General features: G+C 45.7%; 2 protein-coding genes across 2 annotated transcripts in view; both read right to left on the bottom strand.

Annotated features, from left to right (window-relative positions):
- The window catches only part of stnB (stoned B), a 38,857-nt gene extending 23,653 nt beyond the window's left edge, over nucleotides 1–15,204 (bottom strand). The window contains 1 exon segment of the mRNA XM_089557161.1: nucleotides 15,063–15,204. The gene's annotated coding sequence lies outside the window, so the exon portion shown is untranslated.
- Nucleotides 10,662–24,001, bottom strand: LOC149332224 (uncharacterized). The gene is made up of 3 exons (XM_089557165.1): nucleotides 23,802–24,001; nucleotides 19,716–19,880; nucleotides 10,662–16,371 (listed from the first exon to the last, which is right to left on the bottom strand). The coding sequence occupies exons 2-3, from the start codon at nucleotides 19,875–19,877 to the stop codon at nucleotides 15,079–15,081; spliced, it is 1,455 nt and encodes a 484-aa protein (XP_089413291.1). The 5' UTR covers nucleotides 19,878–19,880; nucleotides 23,802–24,001; the 3' UTR covers nucleotides 10,662–15,078.
- Between the last annotated feature and the right edge of the window lie 520 nt (nucleotides 24,002–24,521).

Genomic DNA, 24,521 nt, shown 5'->3' with positions numbered 1-24,521 from the left:
CGCGTGCGGCACGGAACTGATCTCTGCCGCCAACCAATAGGAATGCAAAAAGGAGGTCGCACTCGGCTCCTCTTCCATCAGAATTTCGTACAGTCGTCCACAGAGCTGTCTAGAGCGCTCGAACTCTGTGGCATCTGCGCTCCGCAGCGCGCACAGTGACATCTAGCGGCAGCGCCTGATTCCAGATTGCGCATCTTTAAGTGTCGTCTGAGCATCAGACATGCGCTATCTCGAAGCCAGGCGCTGCCGCTACACGTCGCTTTGCGCGCTGAGCACCGCAGACGGCACGGAGTTTGAGCGCTCTAGACAACGGTACAATCCCGCGGTAAAGCCCAGTCAGTGACGACCATGGCGGAAGGAAAGAACTCTGGAGAGGCTAACCAGAACTAACCAAAACAATCAGAACCAGAATAAATCAAGAGGAGGAAATGACTTCATCAGGGCGCACATGCAATGTGGATAGCAGATAAGCACTTGTCCAATGATAACAGAATGGATGAAAAAATTCACAGGGACACCTACATTGTGCTGGCAATGCAACAGCATTAGATACTACTAATATCTTTACCAGAAGTGACTTCACTTCCAGTCTGGAGATGCCACTTCCCTCCAGCCAATGAAAAATTTTTGACTCAATTTTTTTTTTTTTTAACAGTGTTAGCTGTTACTCATCACGTTTCAAAATTTCGTGAGGTCTGCTAGCACCCTGAGATCAAAGCGCCATCTGTGGCAGCAACTACTCATCACGTTTCCGAGATTTCGTGGGGTCTGCTACCACCCAGAGATCACAGCACCATCTGTGGCAGCAACTAGAATACAGCACATCTCGCACTGAGACTTGTACAAGTGAAATGTTTGTGAGTGCGTTTATCATATGGGGAAATAAAGGTACAAATTTGTATGTCCACTGCTGTAACTCCCTTTAATCTCATTCATATCAATTCTAGTAAACCAAACAGCTAACGCTTATTACTTCGTCTTCCAGACGGTGGCAGCCTTTTTTTTTTTCCGATAAGGCTTTTAATGCTATTGCATTAACAGAAGAAAATCTGCGAGACAAGCTCCACCATAAGGGTATAACGCAATAGCATTAATGATTATTAGCTACTTTCTTAATTAGTGCCTTTCTAAATACACGCTCATTCTATACATCAGTAGGCATACTACACCCATGTGACATGCCACAAGACACACAACACAAGGTCTCGCTCTAACCAAGTCAAACGAACGTGCCTCAAGGGCCTAGGCCCCTAGGGGCAGCGTGTTTGACTCAAAACCCAAGGGCCATGGGTTTGATTCCCGACTAATTACCCAAGTTCTCTTTTCAGAGTAATTAATTTACTTTACATCGTTATACGTCATAATAACATTTCAGTCATGCAAAGACCTCACAGTCACTATTTAACTCGAGTTTTAATCATTTTGATTCCACAGCTCAACTTATGACGTCACAACCTTCTCAAACAATCCTAATTAGTGTGACAACGTGCACAGCTTTTCCTCCAAACGTCCGCTCTAACGCTGTCGTGTTGGAGCTACAGTCAGGGATACGCTCTCTGTGAGGCAGCTATTAATGGCATACAGACACCAATTTTTGGTTGCATATTTTCTTCTTTGTAATGGTGCATTACACATTAGTGCACATCGATCCTCGTGTGACATTTGCCTACGCCCGCTGAATAATTTACAATTGAATTTCTTCTCTCATGCTGTTTCGCTTTTGCTTTCAACAGCCGAATGATGGCGCTGACTATTGTGTACTATATTAGGTACACTAATCTAGCCCGCTATAGCAGTGATGGCAAAAGTCAGTACAGGAGGAATGAAAAAAAGAAAGAATGATATAATCACTGCTCCTTCATTCGTTGTAATTCGGCTCTCGAGGCAAAGTGTATTCAGCGCTGCAATTAATTAAAATGACGAAACAGATTATACTGCAGGTTTAATGTGAAGGCATTATAAGGCTCATCAGCAACGAAACCCGGTGTTGTTGACCACACAAGTGGTCACGAACAAATCCCATGTGACATTAGGCGAGCACGCAATCTATGGGCCACAAAATCTCGCTGCTTCTTGGCGAACAAAAGAGAACCCAGTGTATGCATTACCTTACGACTGTATGCTAATTAAGAAGTGTGTCATAATAAAGGAAGAGAAAACTAAATAAAACAGAAACATGAGTTCGCATTCAAACCAAGTAAGCAGTCTTAAGTGCCCTCTGTAATTCTTTTCCTATACCTCACGAGACCTTAGACCGCCTTTGAGGCCACCGCCATCGCTCAGCTGTTGAAACTGAAACAGCATGACAGAATACAACTAAAATTATTTAGTGGAAAACGAACCCCACGTGATAGCCCATGAGTACTGCCGTCTCACGCATAGTTACAAAGAAAGACGCAAAGAAAACATCGGGAGGTCTTATCGCAGTTACACCGAGTAGAACGTACGAAAGCACTTGAGGCAACACCGCCTAAAACACAACCGCATACAAGATCTTATCATCAGCCACTATCAGCAGCCGCGCGCGAGGTGTGTGTGGGGGGCCGGTTCTCCGCATAGACAAAGCCACCGCCGCAGGTGCTCTGTCAAAGGTTGAGGCTTCACACATACCTCAGGTTTTTCAGCTTTGCTAGTGAAGCAATGCTTTCGCACTAAAACTTGGAAGACGCGATAGCGCCCGCTTTTTATCCATCCACATGATGGCATTACTCCGCACTGCTCCTAGAGGGCCCCAAGCGCAATAGAAACTTTAGAATCCGCTTCCTCAAAGACGAACGATGACGTCAAAGTCACTCACAGCGCTCCTGGTGGCCTCTGCAAAAAGTGGAAAGCTTCCGTTCTCTGAAGCTGTGCACGGCCTCCGCTGCTGGTGCTCCTGATATTTTTCGCACACTAACGACGCGATGTAGCCGCTATAAACCTGATGCTGGGCTCGAGACAGTGGATTCAAACCTCTCATATGGCTAGGCCAACAACGCCTATTTCCAGAAAAAGTGCGACCGGAAGCAGGAGCCCCCGAAGGAGCAAGTAGCCCTTGCGGGTAGCGACGATTTCATATACAGCGTGCAACGCTGCCAAAGCTAGCGCATCTCTTTGCGCTGCCTATGTCCATGCCCAAAAAGTAGCTCGTCATGTGTTTAGCGCATGGCCCAGAATCTATCACCGTGACAAATTTCAAATATCGCGAACAGCAATGTCCTGCACCTGGTTTTACTTCTCACTACATCCATCATCGAGACCTCGCGGAGTACAGCCCACCATCGAGACCTCGAGGAGTGTGTGTGACATGCGGCAGAGTGATACATGGGTGGCAAGCCTAAATGCACTGACTACATCCATACCCAAAAAGCAGTTCACTAACAGCAAAAGTTATAATGAAAGGGATCAATATCTATATCACTAAATGTTATAACGACAGTTTTCAATAATTAAACGCCCGCCAGCCTAGTCAGTGATCTCCAATGCCAAGTACGTCATGTTATACCATTCAGTGTTTTCGTCAAAACCCTCACCGAGGCTTCGAGACGTACGAGTGATATGCGGCGGGACGACATGCTTTTGCGCACGCACCAGTTGCACAGCCCCAGCAATGTTGTACGCTGAGTGTTAGGAGGCATTGCTCTAGCGCAGCGCTTGACGATGTCAAAAGGCATGCAGCCATCCATCATCATCAGTCAACAAGAGTGACAAGACAAAGCTACAAGCAAGCAATTGCGAAAGTTATAGAAGCAGCGCGCTTGTCATTAACCTTTTGGCGAAGGAACAATCAGGCCTGTAGTCACCGAGAAGTCTGGCAGTTTTAAATGTGTACTCGCAAACGCCTTGCACCCTTGTTTCTCTCTTATTCTCGCACAAATCACTTTATCACGCCAGCATTTCGGCATAAGACGTACCCTCGATACCGGACCGTATTTGTGTCTCGAAGTATGTATGCAGCATTTCTGATATAAACACCGAGGCAAGAAGCTGCGACAGTTGGCAATTACCTTTTCCTACATCTGCTGCTTTCGGACAAAAATTTTGTATTATTTAGTAGTATGATCTAGTAGTAGTATTTAGTAGTATTATTTAGTAGTATGAGTAGTATGATTTAGTAGTAGTAGTATGAAATTTAGTAGTATGATTCACAGGAATATCAGGGAGCATATATTACCCATAACCTCCAGAATGGCAATCTAGAAAATGGAAGACTACAAGCTGCAACAGCCATTATTTTCACACCTCACCGACACTGCTAGCTTCACCATCATCCTGTTTCTTTTTTTTTTTTATGCGACAGCTGAAAAGCCATCGGCGTCGTAGCAGTTGTGAGCACCGCGTGTCGGAAGAAAATCGTATCATGCCAACCGTTTGTTGCAGAATGTTCCGGGTAATGTCATACGACTCAGCGTTTCGCGTGGCATAAACTTACTAGTTAATTTAGAACATAGCTCGCAGAAGGGATTCGAACCATCGACAGGCTAGGTACAGGCTGTGTATCACGCGCAGTTCGTGTGTCCACCAAGACAAGTGAGACTGTTACTGCATATTTCCTTCCCTCAAAAGACCAATTTTCAATTAGTCCAAGGACTCCCTGGCAGCCCCCCAATATGCTGTCGCACTCCTCTCGTATAAGCAAAGCTTAAGGAAGCTTAAGCATCCTCCAAATTTTTTTCCCCATTTTTTTAGCCATGCACAAGGCTGTCCATTAAAAGCTCTGCTTCGCGAATTGATTACCCAGCTTGTGTGATGTCATTGTGTGACCCTTGTGTGACGTCATGTTACCCTACATTAGGGTAATGCTAAGCCTCAGTTATCAACACAAAATGCTTAAGCAGACGAATACTGTTGGATGATTCATTTCTAAAAAATCACATACGACAGACTTCATACTACATGACAGATCATTTCAAGCATTTATGCTTAAAAGCTATGCTCCCAACAGCTTAATTGTTTACTGTAGATATGTTTTAACCTTTTCCAATCATTCGTCAGGACAGAAAAGTGCACAGCCGGTCAGCAGAAGGGCATAGCCCAACACTGCGTTTTGTCAGCACTTTTGTAGCGAAAAGGGCGAGCCACCTGATGGGAATGTTTATAAGCTGTAGTGCGGCTATTTCTTTTTTTTCCCCAAGGGATGGAAGCATCCTACCGGCAAAGAAATATATTTTTATCACGTGTTTTTGGAAGCCCTTACATGGTGCGAAAACATCTCGGCATGGCCTCCATTCCGTCAGTCACATTTTACGGAGAATTGTCAAACGATTTTGCAGAAACTGAAGACGAGTTCACTGGTGCCTCCTTTACCACAACAGTTAACAACAACAGCAAGTTTGGACAGTGAGATTGAGTAGTAGTATGGTAGTGCACCTTGCAGTGAAACAGAAATACAGGAGAGTGCGCCAAGAAATACCACGCTCTGAAGAAGTAATGCTGAAGACACAGCAAAGCAGAAGGAATGCTCTTAATGAAAATTAATTACAAAGTCATGGCATGACATACACTCTGAGCACAAATATGCCTATATGGGAGTAAAAATGGAGTAAGTTGTCCTCTAGCGCACACCCTTTAAAGAAGAGTGTACGCTAGAGGACAACTTTACACCCTTTTTATTCCTTTCTGTTTAGAATGTACTCTTTCTTGTGAAGGGCCACAAGGCCCAAATGAATTCTCACCGGAGCAGTAGTCAGAGGGGAAACTACGCCGGACCAGAAAAGGTTGAACACACGTTATGAATGCTGCTGATAACGCTCTCTGGAAACTTGCATAAATTGGCATCTGATGCAGGAAACATTCCATCAGCAGTACTCTCCGAGCACAATTCACCTCAGAAGGCAGCAATAAGACCAAGCAGCTAGCAGAAAAGACCTTGAATGCTATATAAGGACAGTGCACTAGCATTGCTGCCCGACCAACTATAGCAAATAGATATCTTCATACTGACACAGTGCAGCCACCTAAATGCACAGCTAGGTGGTCTTCCACTGCAGAAACCAAAGCACAAAATAAAATTACAAATACTGCCAAATCTTAGCTGCAGCAATAATCACATGGCTCTTGCGTCCCGCTGCTTTGGAAGATATGACAGGCAACTCCCAACAAAGAAACCGTGGTCAGCTTGAAAATGCTTAAGTATTAACCCCACAGTTTACAAGTGGTTTTGCATTTGCTTGCTGCACTGATGCGCCACCAGTACAAGAATGCACAGATATAGCAATATGAAAATGAACACTTCATTAGCACTATAGAGCCAAGCTCATAGTAGAACCCCGCTGTTACGTTCCCGGGTGCAGCGTTTTCCCGGTTGCTACATTTTCGTCAGCCAGCCCCCGTCCAAGCTCCTATAGATACCCATGCAATACAAACCGGGCTGTTAGTAGTTACAACTGTGGCAGCTTTCCCGCGAGCTACGTCACAAATGTCACTTCACGATAGTGGTTCACCTAGTGCCGGCATTTTGACAGCCTACAGTTAGCTCACGCGGAATGGTAACAGGGCGCTTGGCCACCTCCTTGCTCGATGACTTCCAGCGTGTTAGATCCACCCTGATGGTGAGCACACTTACGGGCAGCATAAATCTTGTGGCTGTTGGTGCAGTTCCATCACTGCTACAGAGTGTGCACGAACGTAAGAAAGTGCAAAAACGAAACTATGCCATGGCAAACGCAGCGTGGGCAGTGCTGTATGAGATTCAGTTGAAAAGGTCAGCTTTGAGGTATGTTTCTGTCACCCGCATTTTGCCAGTCATTTACAGCATAAATATGCAATTGCTATGTTCGAACAAACAAGGATTGTGTAGGATTAATGCAGCCGCCGCAAGAATGCAGCCGCCGCAAGCGCTCATGCGTGCCGAAACTTCGCCCGCTCTGTGCTCCGCTTTGTTCACTACTGCCTCCCTTCTACCAACAGTTCCTCAAGCAGACAGAGAGGCATTGTAAGGCGTGTAGGATTTTCAGCGTATGGGAACAATCGCAACAGCCACAAAGCCTTGCTACTTCCAGGGAAGCATGTTCCCCTTAGTAAAAGTAAAACAAAAAAATGGCAAGCAACAATGTACTTTTTTTTTCACGTGTGCTTCCTGGCTACTACGTTTCCTGGCTAGACTTCTTTTTTGTTTTGTTACCCCATGAAAAATGTAACAGCGGGGTTCTACTGTACTCTATCTCAGTAGTTCCTTGGAGCACTACCAAAGCTGTGATGAGTGCAGACGCAATGTTGTAACGCTATGGAATGTAATCCCAGTATAAAATGGGCATATGGGTCCATGGGACAGCGTGCTTTAAAATACGCATGATCCAAACACTATTTCGTATTGAGTCTTAGCATATGCTTGTGTTAAGTATGCCATTTCCAGTTTAGCGAGCGCGACTTTGATGTATGCTAAAATCATTTTTCTGATATGGTGAACCCCTTCAAAGCAGGAACCTCGTCACTTCGGAGTGAATCTGTTGTTGTTATTCGGTTTTTCAATGGTCAAAATGGGGCATCTGTCTCATCTCACCTACAGCAAAATCCATGACGATAAATTTTCTTTATTTTTTTATTTCGAGTGATTATCTACAGGATGATCTTCGGTTTCTAAGGGAGCCCCGTCCAAGCACCCATAAAAATTCATGCAATACAAATTCGGCTATTAGCTAGTCGCAACTGCGGCAACTTTCCCGCGAGCTTTGTCACAAATATCACTTCTCGATAGTGGTTCACCCCGTGCTGATCCAGTGGTTTTTTTTTATGTTGCGTCTGTGGACAACAAAGAAATGGGCCCAGAACTATTCTGCTGATCAGATAATTCAGCCTACACAGTTCATCCTGGGCAATGCACTGTATTCTCACCCAATGAGAGTGAATTCTATGCCGACTCTAAACAAACACCTTGCTCTGCCCGGCTATATTACAATACCTTGACCCCGTGGTCACTGGCAGGTGCAAGCACTGTGGGGAGACAGCCGATGTCTACCACATGGAGTGGGTCTGCCAAAGAACACAGCCATTCCCCTCCCCCCACCTGAGAGGACTGGAAGGTGACCCTGTTCAGCTGCTCCAATCTCGAGGCCCAACAGGCCCTCAATAAGCGAGCCTAAGCAGCGGTATCGTCCTATGACGTCCCGGACTAAGGATGTCACCTAGTCGTACGGCTCCTTCAGGGGCTCATGCGCTCTCTGTTTCATAATAAAGTTTCCACCCTCAGCACCACTACCACTAGAAATGGCATTAAAGGTGCACTGAAGAGGAATCTGAACTCGTCTTTTTGCTGCGGGAACTCGATCTACACGTTCCGAGCATTCTTAGAAACTTCGACTTAATGCTGTGTGCGGCCGATTTCCCTAATTGAATCGAATTAACGTCCGGCTCCCGCCCTTATTTTTTTAATTCTCCCCGTACGGTGGGCGGAGTCGACCACCGCATGGAGTGCCTTTCAGCCAGCTCCGTGGAGGCTTTGCTTTCGCTTTATTTTGTTTCTTAGGTTGCCGTGAATAAACAGTTTCATTCGCAGATAATATAGCCGCAAAATAAACCCGCAGAAATAAAACTAAGCGCGGACTATTTGCTTCTACGGATTACTGCGTATTACTCCATCGATGGCAGAGCGGCAAGCCGCCGCGGGACTGGGTGAAAGGCACTCCACGTGTTGGTCGACTCCGCCCACTGTACAGGGAGAATTAAAAAAAAAAAAAAGGCGGGAGCCAGACTTTTAATTTGATTTAATTAGAGAAATCGGCCACACAGGGCAATAAATCGAAGTTTCCGAGAATGCTCGGAACGTGTGGATCGAGTTCCCGCGGCAAAAAGACTAGTTCAGATTCCTCTTCACTGCACCTTTAAGGAGGTCATGCATGTAATGAAAAACTCATTAAAGAAGGAAAAGATATACTTCTCATCTACATAAGGGGTAATCACTGACTGAATGTTACCAGAGCGTTTCGTTTCTTAATGCTTTGACCTCTATGTCTTCGTGCTCCAGCAGCAGGACTTAGCTGACATGATGAGACAAGTGTACGCAACCAGAACATACCTGCTCTCGGAGCAATGCAGAGGTAAGAAAAGAAATGGCTCTGTTCCTGTAAGTCAACACAAATTTCAATGCATAAATATGACCTGAAGCTTTTGCGTGACACCAAGTCAAATATTTTGCACCAGCCCAAAAATGAGTGAGCCAGGTCTTAAAGGGGCTGCGAAACACTGCCTGGGGGAATACCGGCTATACTTCAGGTGGGTTCTTTATGTCACACAGATGCTGACTTAAAAAGAATTACAGGAATCGATGCACAGGAACGGGAGTTATTCAGTGAAGAAATTTCAAAATACAAGCAAACAAAACGCTGCCCTCAACTAGATTTTGGCGGGGCTTCCCACTCCTATTTCGCTCTCCCAATGACGGCACCTGGCGCAACCAATCAAAACAGCCAGCCAGAGCACGTCGCGGAAGTTTGTACTCCATGGTTGCCTGCTCTCTGTGAGACTGGCAGCGTTGTTTCCATGCCAGAGCGCCCCTGGTGGTGTATTTTTATTTTACTTGCTTTGCAGGGCTTTTATCTAAGACAAACAAATTGTTTTTGTTGATCTAATATAAAACGCAGACAGGTGACAAAATGTGTCTCTATTTATTCACACAATTTGCAGGATATTTACTGTTTGTCCAGTCATCAAGCTCGCCCCAGGTGATGTCATATCCGCTGCTAAAAACCCGCCACTGTGTGGCGACACCATCAGAGTCATGAAGTTGTTTTTGGGAGGACATTAAAATATTAAAAAACGGAATGTATGCGGTATTACCGACGCTAATAGCACCATTATAACTCACTGTATGCAATCAACAGGCAAAACAGTTAACTACGATTGTGTTTCTGGGCCCCTTTAACTGCACTCCTACAGACACTACTCCTTTTTTTACCATCTGAAATTAATAAGCTCCACAATATGGGTCACAAAGATGCTTGACTCACTGGATTGCAATGCGGAATATATCGTATTTTTATTCATTCGACTAGGATGCCTTTAACCGCAAAAGCAAAGGTAGATGAAGGTGGATTCCACTTAAGCCTGGTGAACCAAGACTTAAGTCTTGTGAACTAAGGGGTAAGGTGCTCACTTTGCAACTGTACTAATATGAGGCAACTAGAAAGGTCATTACATTAACACTACAAAGTTCTTGTCACCAGTGCCTCCCACACATTAAGAGAAGATGCTCAGTTACGGTTTCTGCCCACGGTTTCTGAACATTGCAAGCATGGACCATACTGCCTGCAGTGGCCAATGTAAGTTGCCAACTTCTCAGTGCAATGAAAAAAAAAACGTAAACCCTATTCTCACAACTCAGAGACCATAAGGTGATTTCCGGGTTAGGTCTTGTTAGGTTTATATCTATCTTTTTTTTGTCTCACAGAAAACTGCTGATGCCAAAAGAATAAAATCTGTTCCCATTAATGCTCTGAACAAATTTCCAAAGCGTCGTTATGTTTTATTACTCCTGAATACAGCACTGACTAATACTCTGCTCGACATGATTTCAGCATGAAAAAATCTAGTTTTGTTAAGCACTTAATGCCCACATTTAAACAGTGTAGTGGCTCGTGGCAATGGATGAAGATTTCATGTGCCTTTTCAGCTACAGAAGGTCCTCTACCATGAGACCATGGCAGCTAAGAGCTGCAAGTAGTTACTAATGGTAATAAAAATAATAATAACAGCAATAATGACAATGTTTATTTACACCTAATGCATACAGGGGTTAAGGAAGCACAGCAGAAAAAGATGTACTAACGACAACTTCACAATGGAGCAGGCCCCTAAAACAATAGCCATGGCAACTTCACATCTGTAATGCCAAAGCAATACAATCACAAAAAACACACAGGAAAATTTGCAGCAAACAACATGTTCTTCAGAACAGCAGAAAAAAGAACTCAGAATACTATTACAACACTACTACAAACCTGTAACTGCACAGTTCAAAGACAGGACCCTAGCCAACAACTCCATTTCTCAGTAACGTGCAACTCTAATAAAATCTTTTAGTATTTTAAAAGCTTGCAACTGTACAATTATTAAGTTCTTGTACGGAAGTATAAGTGTAAGTGGAAAGTTGCGTCGCAAGCTACTTCCAACTCCATTTTGAAAGCAAAACACACCAGCCCACATTTGTAGTCCAATTGGCCACAGAAATTGCAACAAACCTGGAAACAGGCCGTTTAATATTGCTTCCCAATATCTCAATCGCTTATCAAAGGTCTGTCTAAAAAATGTCTACACACATTTCAGTGGCTTGACTTGCCCTTCATTTTGCTGTGCACAGCAAATACACAAGTTTTCCTCCGCTCAATCAGCGGTGACACTTCGATAATTAAGATGTAACAGAGCATCAGTGATTTGCGTACAGAACGGCAAATCAAACATTTCAGTGCATTTGCACCAATACCGTTGCAGGCGTCCTTGAATAGCTGCCAGAACATGTGTTTCACACATGCAATTGCTGCAAAAAGTTTTCAAATCATTCACTTTCTAAAACTTTTAAAGGGAATGACCACTGACCAAAACACGTCATGAGATTATGATGGAAAGATCTTGCCTCACATTGTATAGACTGAGCACTCCAATATGTAAGAAACGAGAATTTAAAGTTTTAATCTGACATTGAAAATTACATAAAACAAAATAAAGTGCCATCTAGTGGTGAAACCTTGCATGATCAGTGCCTCCTACCACATAACTGCATCTCAGTAACATATCAGCAACTTGGTTTGAGTGCACACTTTCTTTTTTTGGAGCAAAAGCTCCACTTCTAGCGTACAGACCTTGAAGGTCATGTTACGGCACAGGTATGGCCTTGAAGCGGCCTCCATTAATAAAAAACGGACAAAAATTGTAGTGCAGGTGGAATAAAACCTAGGCCTCTGGCATGCGAGACTCCGCCACGACTGTTTTGACTCTTGGAAGCGAATAAAGGCGCGTTTAGTGAATGCACAGATGTCTAAGAAATGCATCTTCGAGATATGTACTGAAGCGTGCATGTATAACTTAATTATGAGCATGTAAATTACAGATATCCCATTTAAGCGAGTAGCGAAGTACTTTCCCGATGAATTTCTTTCGTGCATGGCGTGCAGTTGTAGCCCCATCATGCGGCACCCACTGAAATCCTAACACGCAATGTACGCCAATGGTACAGCTGATGGCGCGCATCTAGTAAATGCACAGATGTCTTAGAAACGCATCTTTGAGTTATGGACTGGGGTTTTCATAAATAATTTAATTACAAGCGTGTAAATTACAAATGTTCCAACAAAGTGAGCAGCGAAGTTGTCCGGAACGCACCCATTACAGATGCCAAGCTACGTCTAGTTGCCCAATTCACCACAGCTTTTGCCCTCTAACCAGGTTCGACAATAGTTAAACCACAGCTCATTTTTTCTTTCAGAGTGTTCGTCGTGTTTTATTATAGTTTGCCCTCTCTCCAGTGCACTGTTCCCTTCGCATCACAAGTGATGTGTTTTTAGCTTTCGTCATTCGATGGCGCCACAGTGTTTTACATTTCCTGGATGAAGGTGTAACCACGGTCCACTTGCACTACTGTGGACGAGGCGTACATCACTATGCCGTAACAGCTTTGGGGGTGGAAAGTGAAACGGACGCCAGTCTGTACTAAAAATATCTAATTAATGTCTGGCAGGTGAAATTTACATTAGTTCAATATATAATTTTGCCAACTAGCAATCGCCATCACTCACTGATCATGGTTTCCAGCATCGGAATACAATTAAGCCTGGATGTAATGAACCCCAATGTAGTGAACTACTTGATATTACGAATTTCTTAATTCCCTAATGCCGCTCCCACTGAAGCGTGTGCATCTGCAAACTCCACGTAACAAAGGTGTTATGACGGTCGACCTTGACGCCAACTATTCATTGACTACTGATGGTGGAAAACAGCGGAAACTAGATGGAACACACACGAGAAGGAAGGCACCACATGCGCTATGGTGTCTTCCTTTCCTTGTGTGTTCAGTCTTGTTGGCGCCGTTTTTCACCATGAGTATTCACCAAGCAACCCAAACTCCTGCTCTGCTACCATTAACTACTGCAGCGTTACTTGAAAGTTGGCGAAATCACAAGGAAGTTTCATGATGACAAAACACCAACCACCACGTAAGGAACAGCTACAATCGCAACGAGCGAACGCAGCTGACACAACGCGCCGTGCTACAGTGCGATCAGTAGCTCTCCGTGACAAACGCAGCAGTCTCCGCAGCTTTCGTTTTTGTAGCATCACGCCAAATGAAACTACAATGTCTCGTGTCCAAAGCAGCAAAAACAACAGGATGCAGCAGAGACGGCTTGGGAGAAACAGTGAACGCTCATCACTGCTGCTCAGTTGCTCGCATAAATCAGGTGCCGACAGCAGATGCACGGTGGGGGCGGGAACAGCGGTTGGGAACGCCACCAACGGGAGGCTGGCGAGCTTGACAATGAGTCAGTTTCCAAAAGCAGAGGCAGGCAGGCAAACCGAGATGGTATTTGTTTTTTGTTTGCTTTTTTTACAAGAGATAAGCAAATGGAAAGAGTCAGTTGATACCGATTCCACCGCCTTCCCCACTCTGCATGCAGCAGCGTCGTGCAAGCTGCGGCAGAAATGGTGGCTGCTGCTGCTGCACTGACATTATCAATGTGATCGCGAAATGACCCTACATGTTTACGACTTTAAGTAACAAGGGTGTACTGTGAACATGTGTTGGCCATTTCAGTACATTTATTTTTCATTGCAGCTTCCCTTGTGCACAGTCCTTTCAAGTTTTCACACAAAAACTAGATGTAAAAAAAACCTGCACGTAACAAAAAATCACGAACTTCTCTAAATTTAATCATAATTAGGTTTAACTGTAAATAAAAACAGGCACATGCATGACCAAAAAACTCTCAATAAAAAATGGCTGGGGTTCAACATGGCTTGAACCTAGTTATACGAGTGAAAGCTCTGTTCACAATGATCTCTACTGTCTCAAATCGAATGTCAAGGTCAAAGTCAGGTACCCAATGATCATAGTCATATGATTGCATGGTGATACTACCATAGCTTAGACCATACCAACAAGCAGTTAAGTTCGGTTTGACCTTGTGAAGCATTAAAGGTCATTGTCTCATCCACATCAAAATCTGAAGTTGCACCCCGAGGAGTAGGCCTCTCGCTCTAAAACCTTCTACAGTATTTCTAATAAAACTGTAGCAGAATTTAGCACTATAGAGAGCAAGCTTTAAATTGCGGCGAAAAAATTTGGGTGCTTAAAATTCAGTGGTCAATCCCTTTAAGACCAAGCTGGGGAGTAAAAAATAAAATGCACCAATACAGCCCTTCGCCATTTAGAATGCAACACTGTCATGGAACACCACTCAGGTCAGTGGTGGTGCCTCACACATGCAGAGCAGTGCCCCTTTACCTGCCAGGAGTGAAATGAAGGCCAAACAAAGCCGCAGGCCGCTGGAGTGCACTACATCTGGTCGGATACTTTCCAGACACATTTCTTACAAAATGGACCAACATGCTGGCCTTTCGAATTCTCCACCGCTGTTTCACTCAAGACTTTGAACTACAGCATATGTAACTAACGTAAAAGGCGAGCTGTATATGTAATTAGTACTTTTTTAGTACTTCTTCAACCCATGAAACGTGCCCACGACTCATCAGGCTATGCCATTGCAAACTGTTTTTGGGCACAAGCAACGTATAACAAGTAGTACACGTAGTAACTTAACAAGACCAGAGCTCTACGATCATACCAGTTCCTTAACCGCCCACAGGGCCCATGCATACAAAACAAGCGCTTTGAACGAGACAGACTAAGCAGATCAGCTGACTATCATACCATCTGCAGGATTCAGGGCTGTTCAGCATTGCCCCAAAATGAACACAGTGGAGAAACAAAATATAAAGGGTGCCGCCGATGGCTAGGTGCCCAGCTCGCTGGAAACTGGCCATCGGAAACGGCTGGTTTTGGATTGGGAATTTTGTAAGCGGTAACATAAGAAGAACTGCCGGTCAGATAAGGGTCACTACGGACACCACACAGAGGAAGCCAAGAGGGCACTCACGGATGAGGGATGTGCTCTAGGAGGCGTGCTCGGGGCTGCTCAGGGAGCTGCTCCCAGGAGATTGCTGGTGGCAGTCGCAGGGGCAGTCTGGTTGCGGGGTCTCCCGGCCAGGGCAGTCGCAGCAGCTGGCCGCCTGGCTGTCCTCCGACCTCTTGCGGCACCTCGGACTCTGCAGGCCTTCCTCGCAGAAGTGGAGCCAGCTCTTGAGCGAGCTGCGACGGGGGCTCCGGGGTCCACGACCCGTGAACTGCTCCCCAGGCAGGAACAGCCGGATCTTGTCCGGAGGGCAGGGTTCCGGGGACACCGGCAGGAATGCCTCCAACGGAGCAATGTTGATGGGGGTCGTGCTGCGCGGGCGCTCTATCGGAATGGTCACTACCTCGAGCCGCTGCTGCCGAGAAGGCACGGGGCTGCGCGACGGTGGAGGTGGCGCCACCAGGGCCGAGGCAACCGAGAGGAATTCCTCCGACTCCACGGAGTCTTGGGCAAGCAGGGTCTCGAACTCATCCTGACTGCTCTGCTTAGCCAGAACGGCGTCCAGCGCGAGTTCTGACTCTGACGAGAGCTGCTCAGGCGACTCCCTGCTTCCTCGCCGGCTGGCACTGGGAATGTCTGCGAGTGACTGACAGGCACGTTCCAGCAGGCATGATCGGTCAAACGGGTCGTTAATGTCCAGGTCCTGTGGCCTTGCACACGGCTCATCTCGCGCGCCATCCTGCTGCTTCTTCCGAGCACCCCCTTGGTGCTTCTTCGGATTGCCCTCGGGTTGGTTGTGAGGCAAGCTATCAGGCTGCTTATTCGGCATGCTGTCCGGCAAACATTCTGGCTGCTGGTTGTGTGGCACGTTCTCAAGCTGCCTGCATGGCAAGCTGTCTGGCAGGTTATGCGGCAAGCTGTCTGGCTGGTTATGTGGCACACTTTCTGGCTGCCTGTTCAGCAAACTGTCCGGCACTCCATCCGGCTGCTCGTCGTGCAGAGTGACTGAAAGGCGGGGAGCAGTAGGCACAGGTGACGGGCTGTGGGGTGAAGGGCTGCGGGGTGACTTGCGGCCACCAAGCTTGAGCAGAGACGAAAAAAAGCCCTTGGGCTCGGGGCTGGTCCCACTGCTGCGCGACGGAGAGCGGCCGCGCAGAAAGAGTTCAGTCCATGATCCCTTCCGCCGTGTGGGCTCTTCCGGAGTCAGGGAGTCACCAGAGGGTGTGGGGGGCTCCAGCAGAGGTGGCGCCACGGGTGAGGAGGGCGACCCATTGGCAGTGAGCACCGAGCCACAAGGCGTCAGCGTTGCCAACGAATCAACGTCCCCTTCCACCTAAACGATGGCAAAACAGCACAATGTTACAATTCTGCATTCCTTGAACGCCTTCAAGGAAAGCAATTTCTTTACAGAAGCCCCAACTTCAACTTTTTGGGTGCCCCCCTTTACCCTTCTCCCTTTTTGCTTTATATTCACTTGCTCCAATGGGTGCATATTATGTAAGCCACCATATGCTTAAGCTGGTAAGGCAAAACCGTTACACCAAATACATAGACCTATAACAAAGGATGTCTTCAAACATTTTCCATCCATTGTCACACATTTTCTCACATAAAATGAATGAATAAAGCTGAGGCATTTTCAACAGAGATGATACGGAAAACAAGCATATGATGAAATCCAAACAATGCGCTTCAACAAAGGTGGGCAAACGGCTTGATTTTGAACAGGACATAAGGATAACTCGAAATTGGCCTTTGTAGATAGCTTATCACTTGCTAATTGCAATGATACTACATTCATAGAAAACAGAATTCTTGTAAGCAATAAAAGTGCAACAAATGAATGGGTGTCACCAACGCTGGCTATTTCCACAAGTATGCTGCAGTGACAATCAGGTGGTGAGATTTTTTTCAGTAGAATAAAGATCATGAAATTATATGCCCAAAAATTAGAGAGACACTGAGGAAAAAACTGCAGGGGACACTTAAGCTCCGCATTAAAGAGTATGACGTGACAGCTTAATGGGTTAGTTCACATATATGCTGAGGCCATTCTCTACTTTACATTCGTAGATCCCTGGTAGTCCTCACCCTCCTGGCGCAGTGGTGCAGTGGTTAAGCGACGCTCCACTGCCCTGTGATGGCAGGTGCTCCCTGCAATGGGCCTTGTAAGGCACCCAGATTGATCTTCCCGAGTGACCAATCATTAATTTAACTGCCACCTGCCACGGTGGACAGTTTGTGATGACGCCGCAAGGTTACGTGACCTAGGCGGCCTACCTGCCTCCTGGGTTGCTCTCTGAGCACCATATGCCAGAGTCATGCTCGTGATTTTTTTTGCTCACAACGCCGAAAATGCCAACACTGGATTTTCTGGTGAATGGAGCCTTTAACGCTATCGCATTAATGTAAGCTGGCCTGTATTGGTGCCACACCACATTCTAATCACAAACAAGCCACTCTCACCAAAAACTTTTATAAGCTAGAAAAAAAAAAAAAGAACGAAATACAGGCGTTGTCATCACCGGCCAATTCAGCAAGTACAATGTACACGTTGACACCTATTTGTGGGCACGGATCCCAGAGGTTACACTACACCTCCACTGACTTCAGAACTGTGGCAAGCCGTCCTTTTCGGTAAAGGCGTCACGAGTTTGAATCGACAGGCGGGAAACAGTAATTGGACAGAGTTAAGGTAATTTTATTACCGCTACTGTTCGAACACTCTAATAGCACAAGGAAGATGAAAACAAAACCTAAACAAAAAAAATTAATGAAGCAAATTCCCCAAACACTCAAAATCATTGCTAAAATCTGGAATGCGAATTCAACTGGAGTGGCAAGAAAAAATATTCCAACTTTAAATCCAAACTCCACAACAATGCGAGTTGTCCTTGACTGTCAAATCAATGTCAATAGAGACACGACAGGCTCAGCTATCATGTTTTACCCAGAAAAATTTTATGAAGTTGTCTTCGCATTCTTTGACAAATTCTGCACTGCCTGTATCATGCCAGCTGAAAGCTTTCGTGTGTTATGTGGGTAAATGTGCAATACTGGATGCCAGATTCAATTCGAACAATAACAGCAAATAACACAGCAGATGGAAACTGTGCAAGCAGGCACTGAAACACAGACAGAAGGACAGAATATTCTTAACGGTGACACGGCATTTCAATAGAAACTGAAGGTAAGGTCAGTAATACGTTCCTGCTTATTAGTTGCTAGAAAAAAAAAATGACTCCTTGCATGAAACAACTGCCTTACAATATAAAGCCCTCTGTAATGGAACACTACTAACAAATTATGATCACTTGGGTCATTTCTGACTTGCACCAAATGCTCGGCACAGAGGCATTTTTTATTTGCACCTATACTCAATTATCACCCTTGAGACTGGGAACTAGAAACGTGAACTTGCACACAGCAGACAAATGCCAGAGACTCCGAATCACCCCCATAGGTACTGGTGAAGCACAACACAAAATAAGACGAAAGGATAGACATTCAAAGGATATGCACTAGCTATACTGAAGATGTCCACAGAAACCCATGCCCCACGAACATCTGCTGCCTGTCGCTTCATGCTACTGCTTCACCGCAGACCTGCTCAACAAAAATTTCTTCGAATTTTGTTTTTTTCTTTCTTTTTTTATGTGTCAATCCTTTTTCAGTGTGTATGGTCTTTACCAGCCAATACCACCTCACTTGTGGCTAAACAGAGATACTCTCACACACAGTATGACCTGCAATATATATAAAGTGTGGTCGGCATTCCCTATACAAAACTTGCCACACAGAGGTGGTGCAAAGTTATGCATGGTGCGATCAAGAACTATAGGGGCTCTCAAACTCTGTTCCACAGAGCCGTTGGGTTCCTTGGAGTGCTTTTTGGCTTCGCCGAGTTCCAAAGTCCATGCACGATTCAACCCTCCCTTTTCCTTTACCCACATTATTTGTGACCAATCATCCTGTAACTGCTCCCAACAGACTGTTCTACTATAGAATCGATCATTTCATTGTGCGCGCCGGTCGAATTTTGATAGAGGCGCAATTCTAGAGGCCCGTGTACTGTGCGATGTCAATGCATGTTAAAGAACCCCAGGTGGTCGAAATTTCCGTAGCCCTCCACTACGGCGTACCTCATAGCTTGAGCCACTTTGGGACGCTGAATCCCAATAAACCAATAGACCGAACTATTGAATTTGGACATTTTTCTTTTAGGTGCCATGCATCTGCATACATTTTTTTGTCATGCACGTTAGGCAGGTAGGGACGGAAAGCAAGATACACGGGTTTCCTCAGCACATTTTTAAAGCTGTCAAGGGGGGGCGGGGGGGGTGTTCCCCGAGGCTAAAACATTGGTTTATTGGTTTATTGAGGTTTAACGTCCCAAAGCGACTGAGGCTATGAGAGACGCCGTAGTGGAGGGCTCCGGAAATTTCGACCACCTGGGGTTCTTTAACGTGCACTGACATCGCACAGTACACGGGCCTCTAGAATTTCTCCTCCAAAGAAATTCTAGCCGCCGCGGCCGGGATCGAACCCGCGTCTTTCGGGCCAGCAGCCGAGCACCATAACCGCTGAGCCACCGCGGCGGCAAACCGCACTTAGTTGTCTGTGTAGCCCTGTTGCAAGTCATGATGAGCGAAACTGTACACTGCTATGCCAGCCTACCTGTGGCGTGGACACCTCGGAGGGCACAAGGGTGTCGGGGCTGCGTGCCTCGGGGCTACTGTCCTGGTCATCGGTGGGGAGGTCTTCGAAAGAGGCCAGGGGCGCCGGCCCGAAGCGGCGCTGCCGAGAAGGGTAGCCCCCCTTCTTGGGAGGCGCTGCCATCACCTGGACCCCACAGACCAAGGCGCCAACACAAACACGTCTCAGTGAAACAAGCAGAAAGTGAAAGCACTGCATAAAAGTTCAAGACACAGGCGCTGAACTTCCATCGCCAAAACATCTGGTAATGCTGGACAAAAAGAGGGCGGGAGTTGAAGCGCATAAGGGAGAGAGCTTTAATGCGAGGAAGGTTGTAGAGGTCAGCTGGAGTAAAGAGAAAGGGGAAAGAAACAGGGAGAGAGGAGAGAGAGAGAGGTGATGATGGCACAAAGGGTAAATGTACTATCAGCAACGAATGAAACGCGAACAAGAAAAGTGAGATGGCAACAGAAAAACACCATCATATTAGCTCCTAAAGAGGAACTACAAACAAGATTGATTAACATTTCTCAAGGAGACTGTTAGCGCTTTCAAAATTCAAACAACCTGAGCTTGTATCGAGCTTCCTGTGGCTAAGAGCTTTATATTTTGCTGTCATTGGCTCAGTTGTCTTATTCGCGTTTCATTTCTTGCTGATAGTACAGTAAGGGTTAATATGAAGGCGGTTAGTTTCATGTCAGGCGACAAATACCAGTAAATCTTTCCTGGAGCTAGAAGAGTGGTTCGCTTTCCAATAAATGCGACAACGCTGCACAGGGGAATGAAAGGATCAGCAGTGCACATTTCGTTTGCACAGCCTTCTTGCAAAACAATCTCCGGTGCAGTGCTTTATTCTGAGTGGGTTAAATCCGACGTGATCATCTTCATACTGATTCTGACTGTGCACTGCGATTCTCACAGCCTCTCCTCCAAACGCCATTGCCCAGTGCATTAGACTTGTTCAGTGTGCCTTGCAAAGCCACCCAACCTTTTACCCTGGGCGTTTGATAAAAATGTCTAACAAGCTTTTAAATGAACCGCAACTTGTGCAATGATAATGTGGCTCCCTAACCATGTTCTTGCCTACCTTAGACCTGACAGAAGAAAGAAATGAAGTGCTGTTCACATGCAACAGAAATCCATAGTTCCCACAGACATAAAAAGAAGGGTTCCATTCAGTGATCAACTGTTGGAAAAGCAAGGCTTCACAAACAATGCAAAAGACTAATTCATGACATGCCACTGCCTCCAAACAACAGTCAACAAAAATGAACATGAAATTCAGAAAGACCTGTTTTAACGGTGGATTCTGCATTACAGTTTAAGATGATTAATTGCTAGCATTGTGATTCCAAGAAGTAAATAACATTTTGGTGTCGATTCCTTCTAGATGGGAACTCCGTTGGAAAGCTATTGGCAAACAATCGATGCTACACTGCTAGAGTACGTCACCACATTGTCAACAGAACCACTTTTTGCAACACGATTTTATGCAACTTGCACGTCACCTTGGACTCATGACCTTGCTACTTATGTTGCGATTGGAAAAATTACTGTCAAGTATGACAGGTATGCATTACTTAAACCTCAGTTACATGTTTTCTTTTAATGATGCCCAAGACATCAGTATACATGGATCATCACGTGGTATTCGCCTATGACCAGTAAATAATTTATAATCAAATTTCTTCTCTGATCTGTTTCAGTTTCAGCACCCAAGCGATGGCTATGACTTGACAAAGTCAGTATAGTAGTAGTAGTAGTAGTAGTAGTAGTAGTAGTAGTAGTAGTAGTAGTAGTAGTAGTAGTAGTAGTAGCAGCAGCAGCAACAGTAGAAGTAGTAGTAGTAGTAGTATGAGACTTTATTCAGGCACAATACTTAGGCGCCTAAGACAGTACAGATCCTGTGAGGCATGAAAAAAACTGCGACGTAGCTACTGCTACGTCATTTCATTTCGCCACAACGCTAAACCCAGCCTGCCTCAGGAGCTAGAATCATGAGCAAAGAAGGAACCATTATATTGTAGTTATCATCACGCCCCACGTGACCTCTACTGACCTTTGACATCATAGCCATCGCTCGGCTGTTGAAACCGAAGTTAAAACAGGCAAGAGAAGAAATTCAATTATAAATTACTTAGCAGCCATTGACAAATACAGTCTAAACAGAAAGGAATAAAAAGGGAGTAAAATTGTCCTCTAGCGCATGCTAGAGGACAATTCGTGTTTAGAGTGCATATAATGTCTTACACATCATTACAAAGAAGAAAACATGCAACCGAAATTTGGTGTCCATACTCCTTAAAAAGATTACAAAAAGTGATTCCAGGACTGCCAGACAGCCATTAAGACCTGTTAAGGACAATGCAGCGAGCTATGGAAAGAAAAATGATAGGTGTTACATTAAGAGATCGGAAGCGGCGGAGTGGGCGAGAGAATAAACGCGGGTTAATGACATCCTAGTCGAAATCAAGAGGAAGAAATGGGCTTGGGCAGGGCATGTAATGCGAAGGCAAGATAACCGCCGGTCCTTAAGAGTAACGGAGTGGATTCCAAAAGAAGGCAAGCGTAGCAGGGGGCAGCAGAAAGTTAGGTGGGTGGATCAGATTAAGAAATTTGCAGGAATACGGTGGCCGCAACTGGCGAAGGACAGGGTTAATTGGAGATGTGGGAGAGGCCTTTGCCCTGCAGTGGGTGTAGTCAGGCTGGTGATGATGATGATGAGACAGTACAGTTCTCCAGATTTTTCAAAACGAAGTGAAACGTGGTTGCAGCAGCATGTGGCAGGAGCTGCCAGATGAAGTGGTAGAAACATGAACATTTAGCAAAAGAAATGCAACGAACAATTCAAGTGGCACTAGCAAGAAAGCTACCTATTACATTATGCCACCCAATAAACAATTCCACAAGCTTCGAAGACACGGTCATCCATCCTAAACAACACTATGCTGTCCTTGGAAAATAAGCTGCAGAGCAGTCAGAGCTTTTGTTTATAAATGAGTACACAGACTGTGGCCATAAGCACCAGGAGCAGGCTGCAATGATTGTTTTGAAGAAGTAAAAAAAAAAAACCTAAATGCCATAAAATCTCCTCCTCGTACAAGGCAGAACTTTTATCATTTTCTTTTTTCTCAACATCAAGGAAAGCAGTCGGTAAAAGGAAGAACAAGAACATGTCAGGATGAAAAAGTGTGCTAACTAAATAACTGCACATACAGACAAAAACACCTGATTTGCTTAGTGCATGGCTTAGTCTTTTCAGACTGCAATCCCAACCCAAATATCTGTTTCACCAAATGTCTACAACCGGCTGGATAAAGTGCAAAACGGGCACTTTAAACTGTAGGTAGGCAGGAAGGAGCAGTAACTACTAGAAACACTTCGCACGCAGCCCAACTCCATAGTGGGACAGGAACTAAGAGCCTTCATTGGTCTTTTCTGCACACTGTAACGGCAAACACGCAGCAACACGTCGATAGAGAAACCTGCATTATACATAAGCGGAACTGAAGGCCTTCCTCGCAGCCGGATATTCGGCCGCCGAGCTCGAGAGCGCGAAGTTCTGCACCCAACTTCAAAACTTTGTCTAGCCGAGCCATAAGGACACGTATGTGCGGACATCATTGCGCAAACGTAGCGACGGACTCGTCAATTAAAGCGGCTAGCACACTGCAAAACTGGCGCAATACGCGAGCCAGCACGATTCTTGCCGACTCTGCGGCCGAAACCCGCACATATTGAAGCACACGGCACAAAGAAGGCGCGGTGTTTTTTGCATGGCGCTACGCTCCGGCAGTTGTGCACACAGGTGGAAAGCGCGCGGTTCGTGCCACAACATTCGCGAGTAATTTGGCTCACGCATCAAATCGGTAGCCACGTGTGGAACACAACGGGAACTAGCAATGCACGCACGATCGCCAGCCCGAAGCTGCAACTAGTGCGGCCGAACGGGGAGTGACCATATCTTCCATTTTCGGCGCGCGCTCATAACGGGAACCCACCGGCTAGAGCGTTCGCGCGCGCTCGCATAGGCCATGCGAAACCGTCTAGGCCTAAGTTGCCGCTTACCGCATCATTCCGGCAGCTCGGTTGCGTCGCTTCCACGGCAAGCGCGCAGTCCCTCACTGCATTCGATGGTTTGAAGCCTGCTTTACATCGGACATCACTCTCCGGTGGACCCTAGCGACATAAACAAAATACTAAGATAAAAAAACTGTCACGAGACAGGGGGAAGCCACTGCGCGCTCCCACCGTGCAAGCAGGCGCACCCTTCTCTCCCTCTATTTTTTCTTCTTATTTTGAAGGTCAGTTCCGCAGCGGCGCATTCGCGTGCAGTATTTCGCCAGCTATTATTTCGTGCGCGCCGGATATTAGAGCTCGCATTTAACAATTCATTTGAATTTTTAGGTATATTTTAATCGCAAATCGGCCAATATTACGCGTAAAAAAAAAAGGATAATCTGTCAGAGAAGGAAGAGAAGGGAACACGTAACGTACCCTGGTGACAAGGCTTGGCAACTGTTCCCAATCAGCTGCATAGTAGATGGACCATTTCTCTACACAAATTAACCTTTTCTTCCGATTTTTAGGGGCAAAATGAAACGCGAAATAGTTAGCAACAGTGCGCTGGATGCAGAGCAGGAGCTCAGGTGGTGCGCGGAAGACAAGGTGAGCTAATTTGAGTCTCCCGCGTGTTCTGCGAATGTCGCTCCCCTGCACGGTAAGCGGAATGTGCAGGAAAGCCCCCATCACGTGGGCTTGAGGCGGTTTAAAATTGAAGCTGGTAGA

This window comes from Amblyomma mixtum, chromosome 8 (genome assembly GCF_055824585.1).
Source record: "Amblyomma mixtum isolate Tamu chromosome 8, ASM5582458v1, whole genome shotgun sequence".
NCBI classification, from domain to species: Eukaryota; Metazoa; Arthropoda; class Arachnida; order Ixodida; family Ixodidae; genus Amblyomma; species Amblyomma mixtum.
Note: the sequence above shows the minus strand (reverse complement) of the source record. Positions and strands in the feature narration are given on the sequence as shown.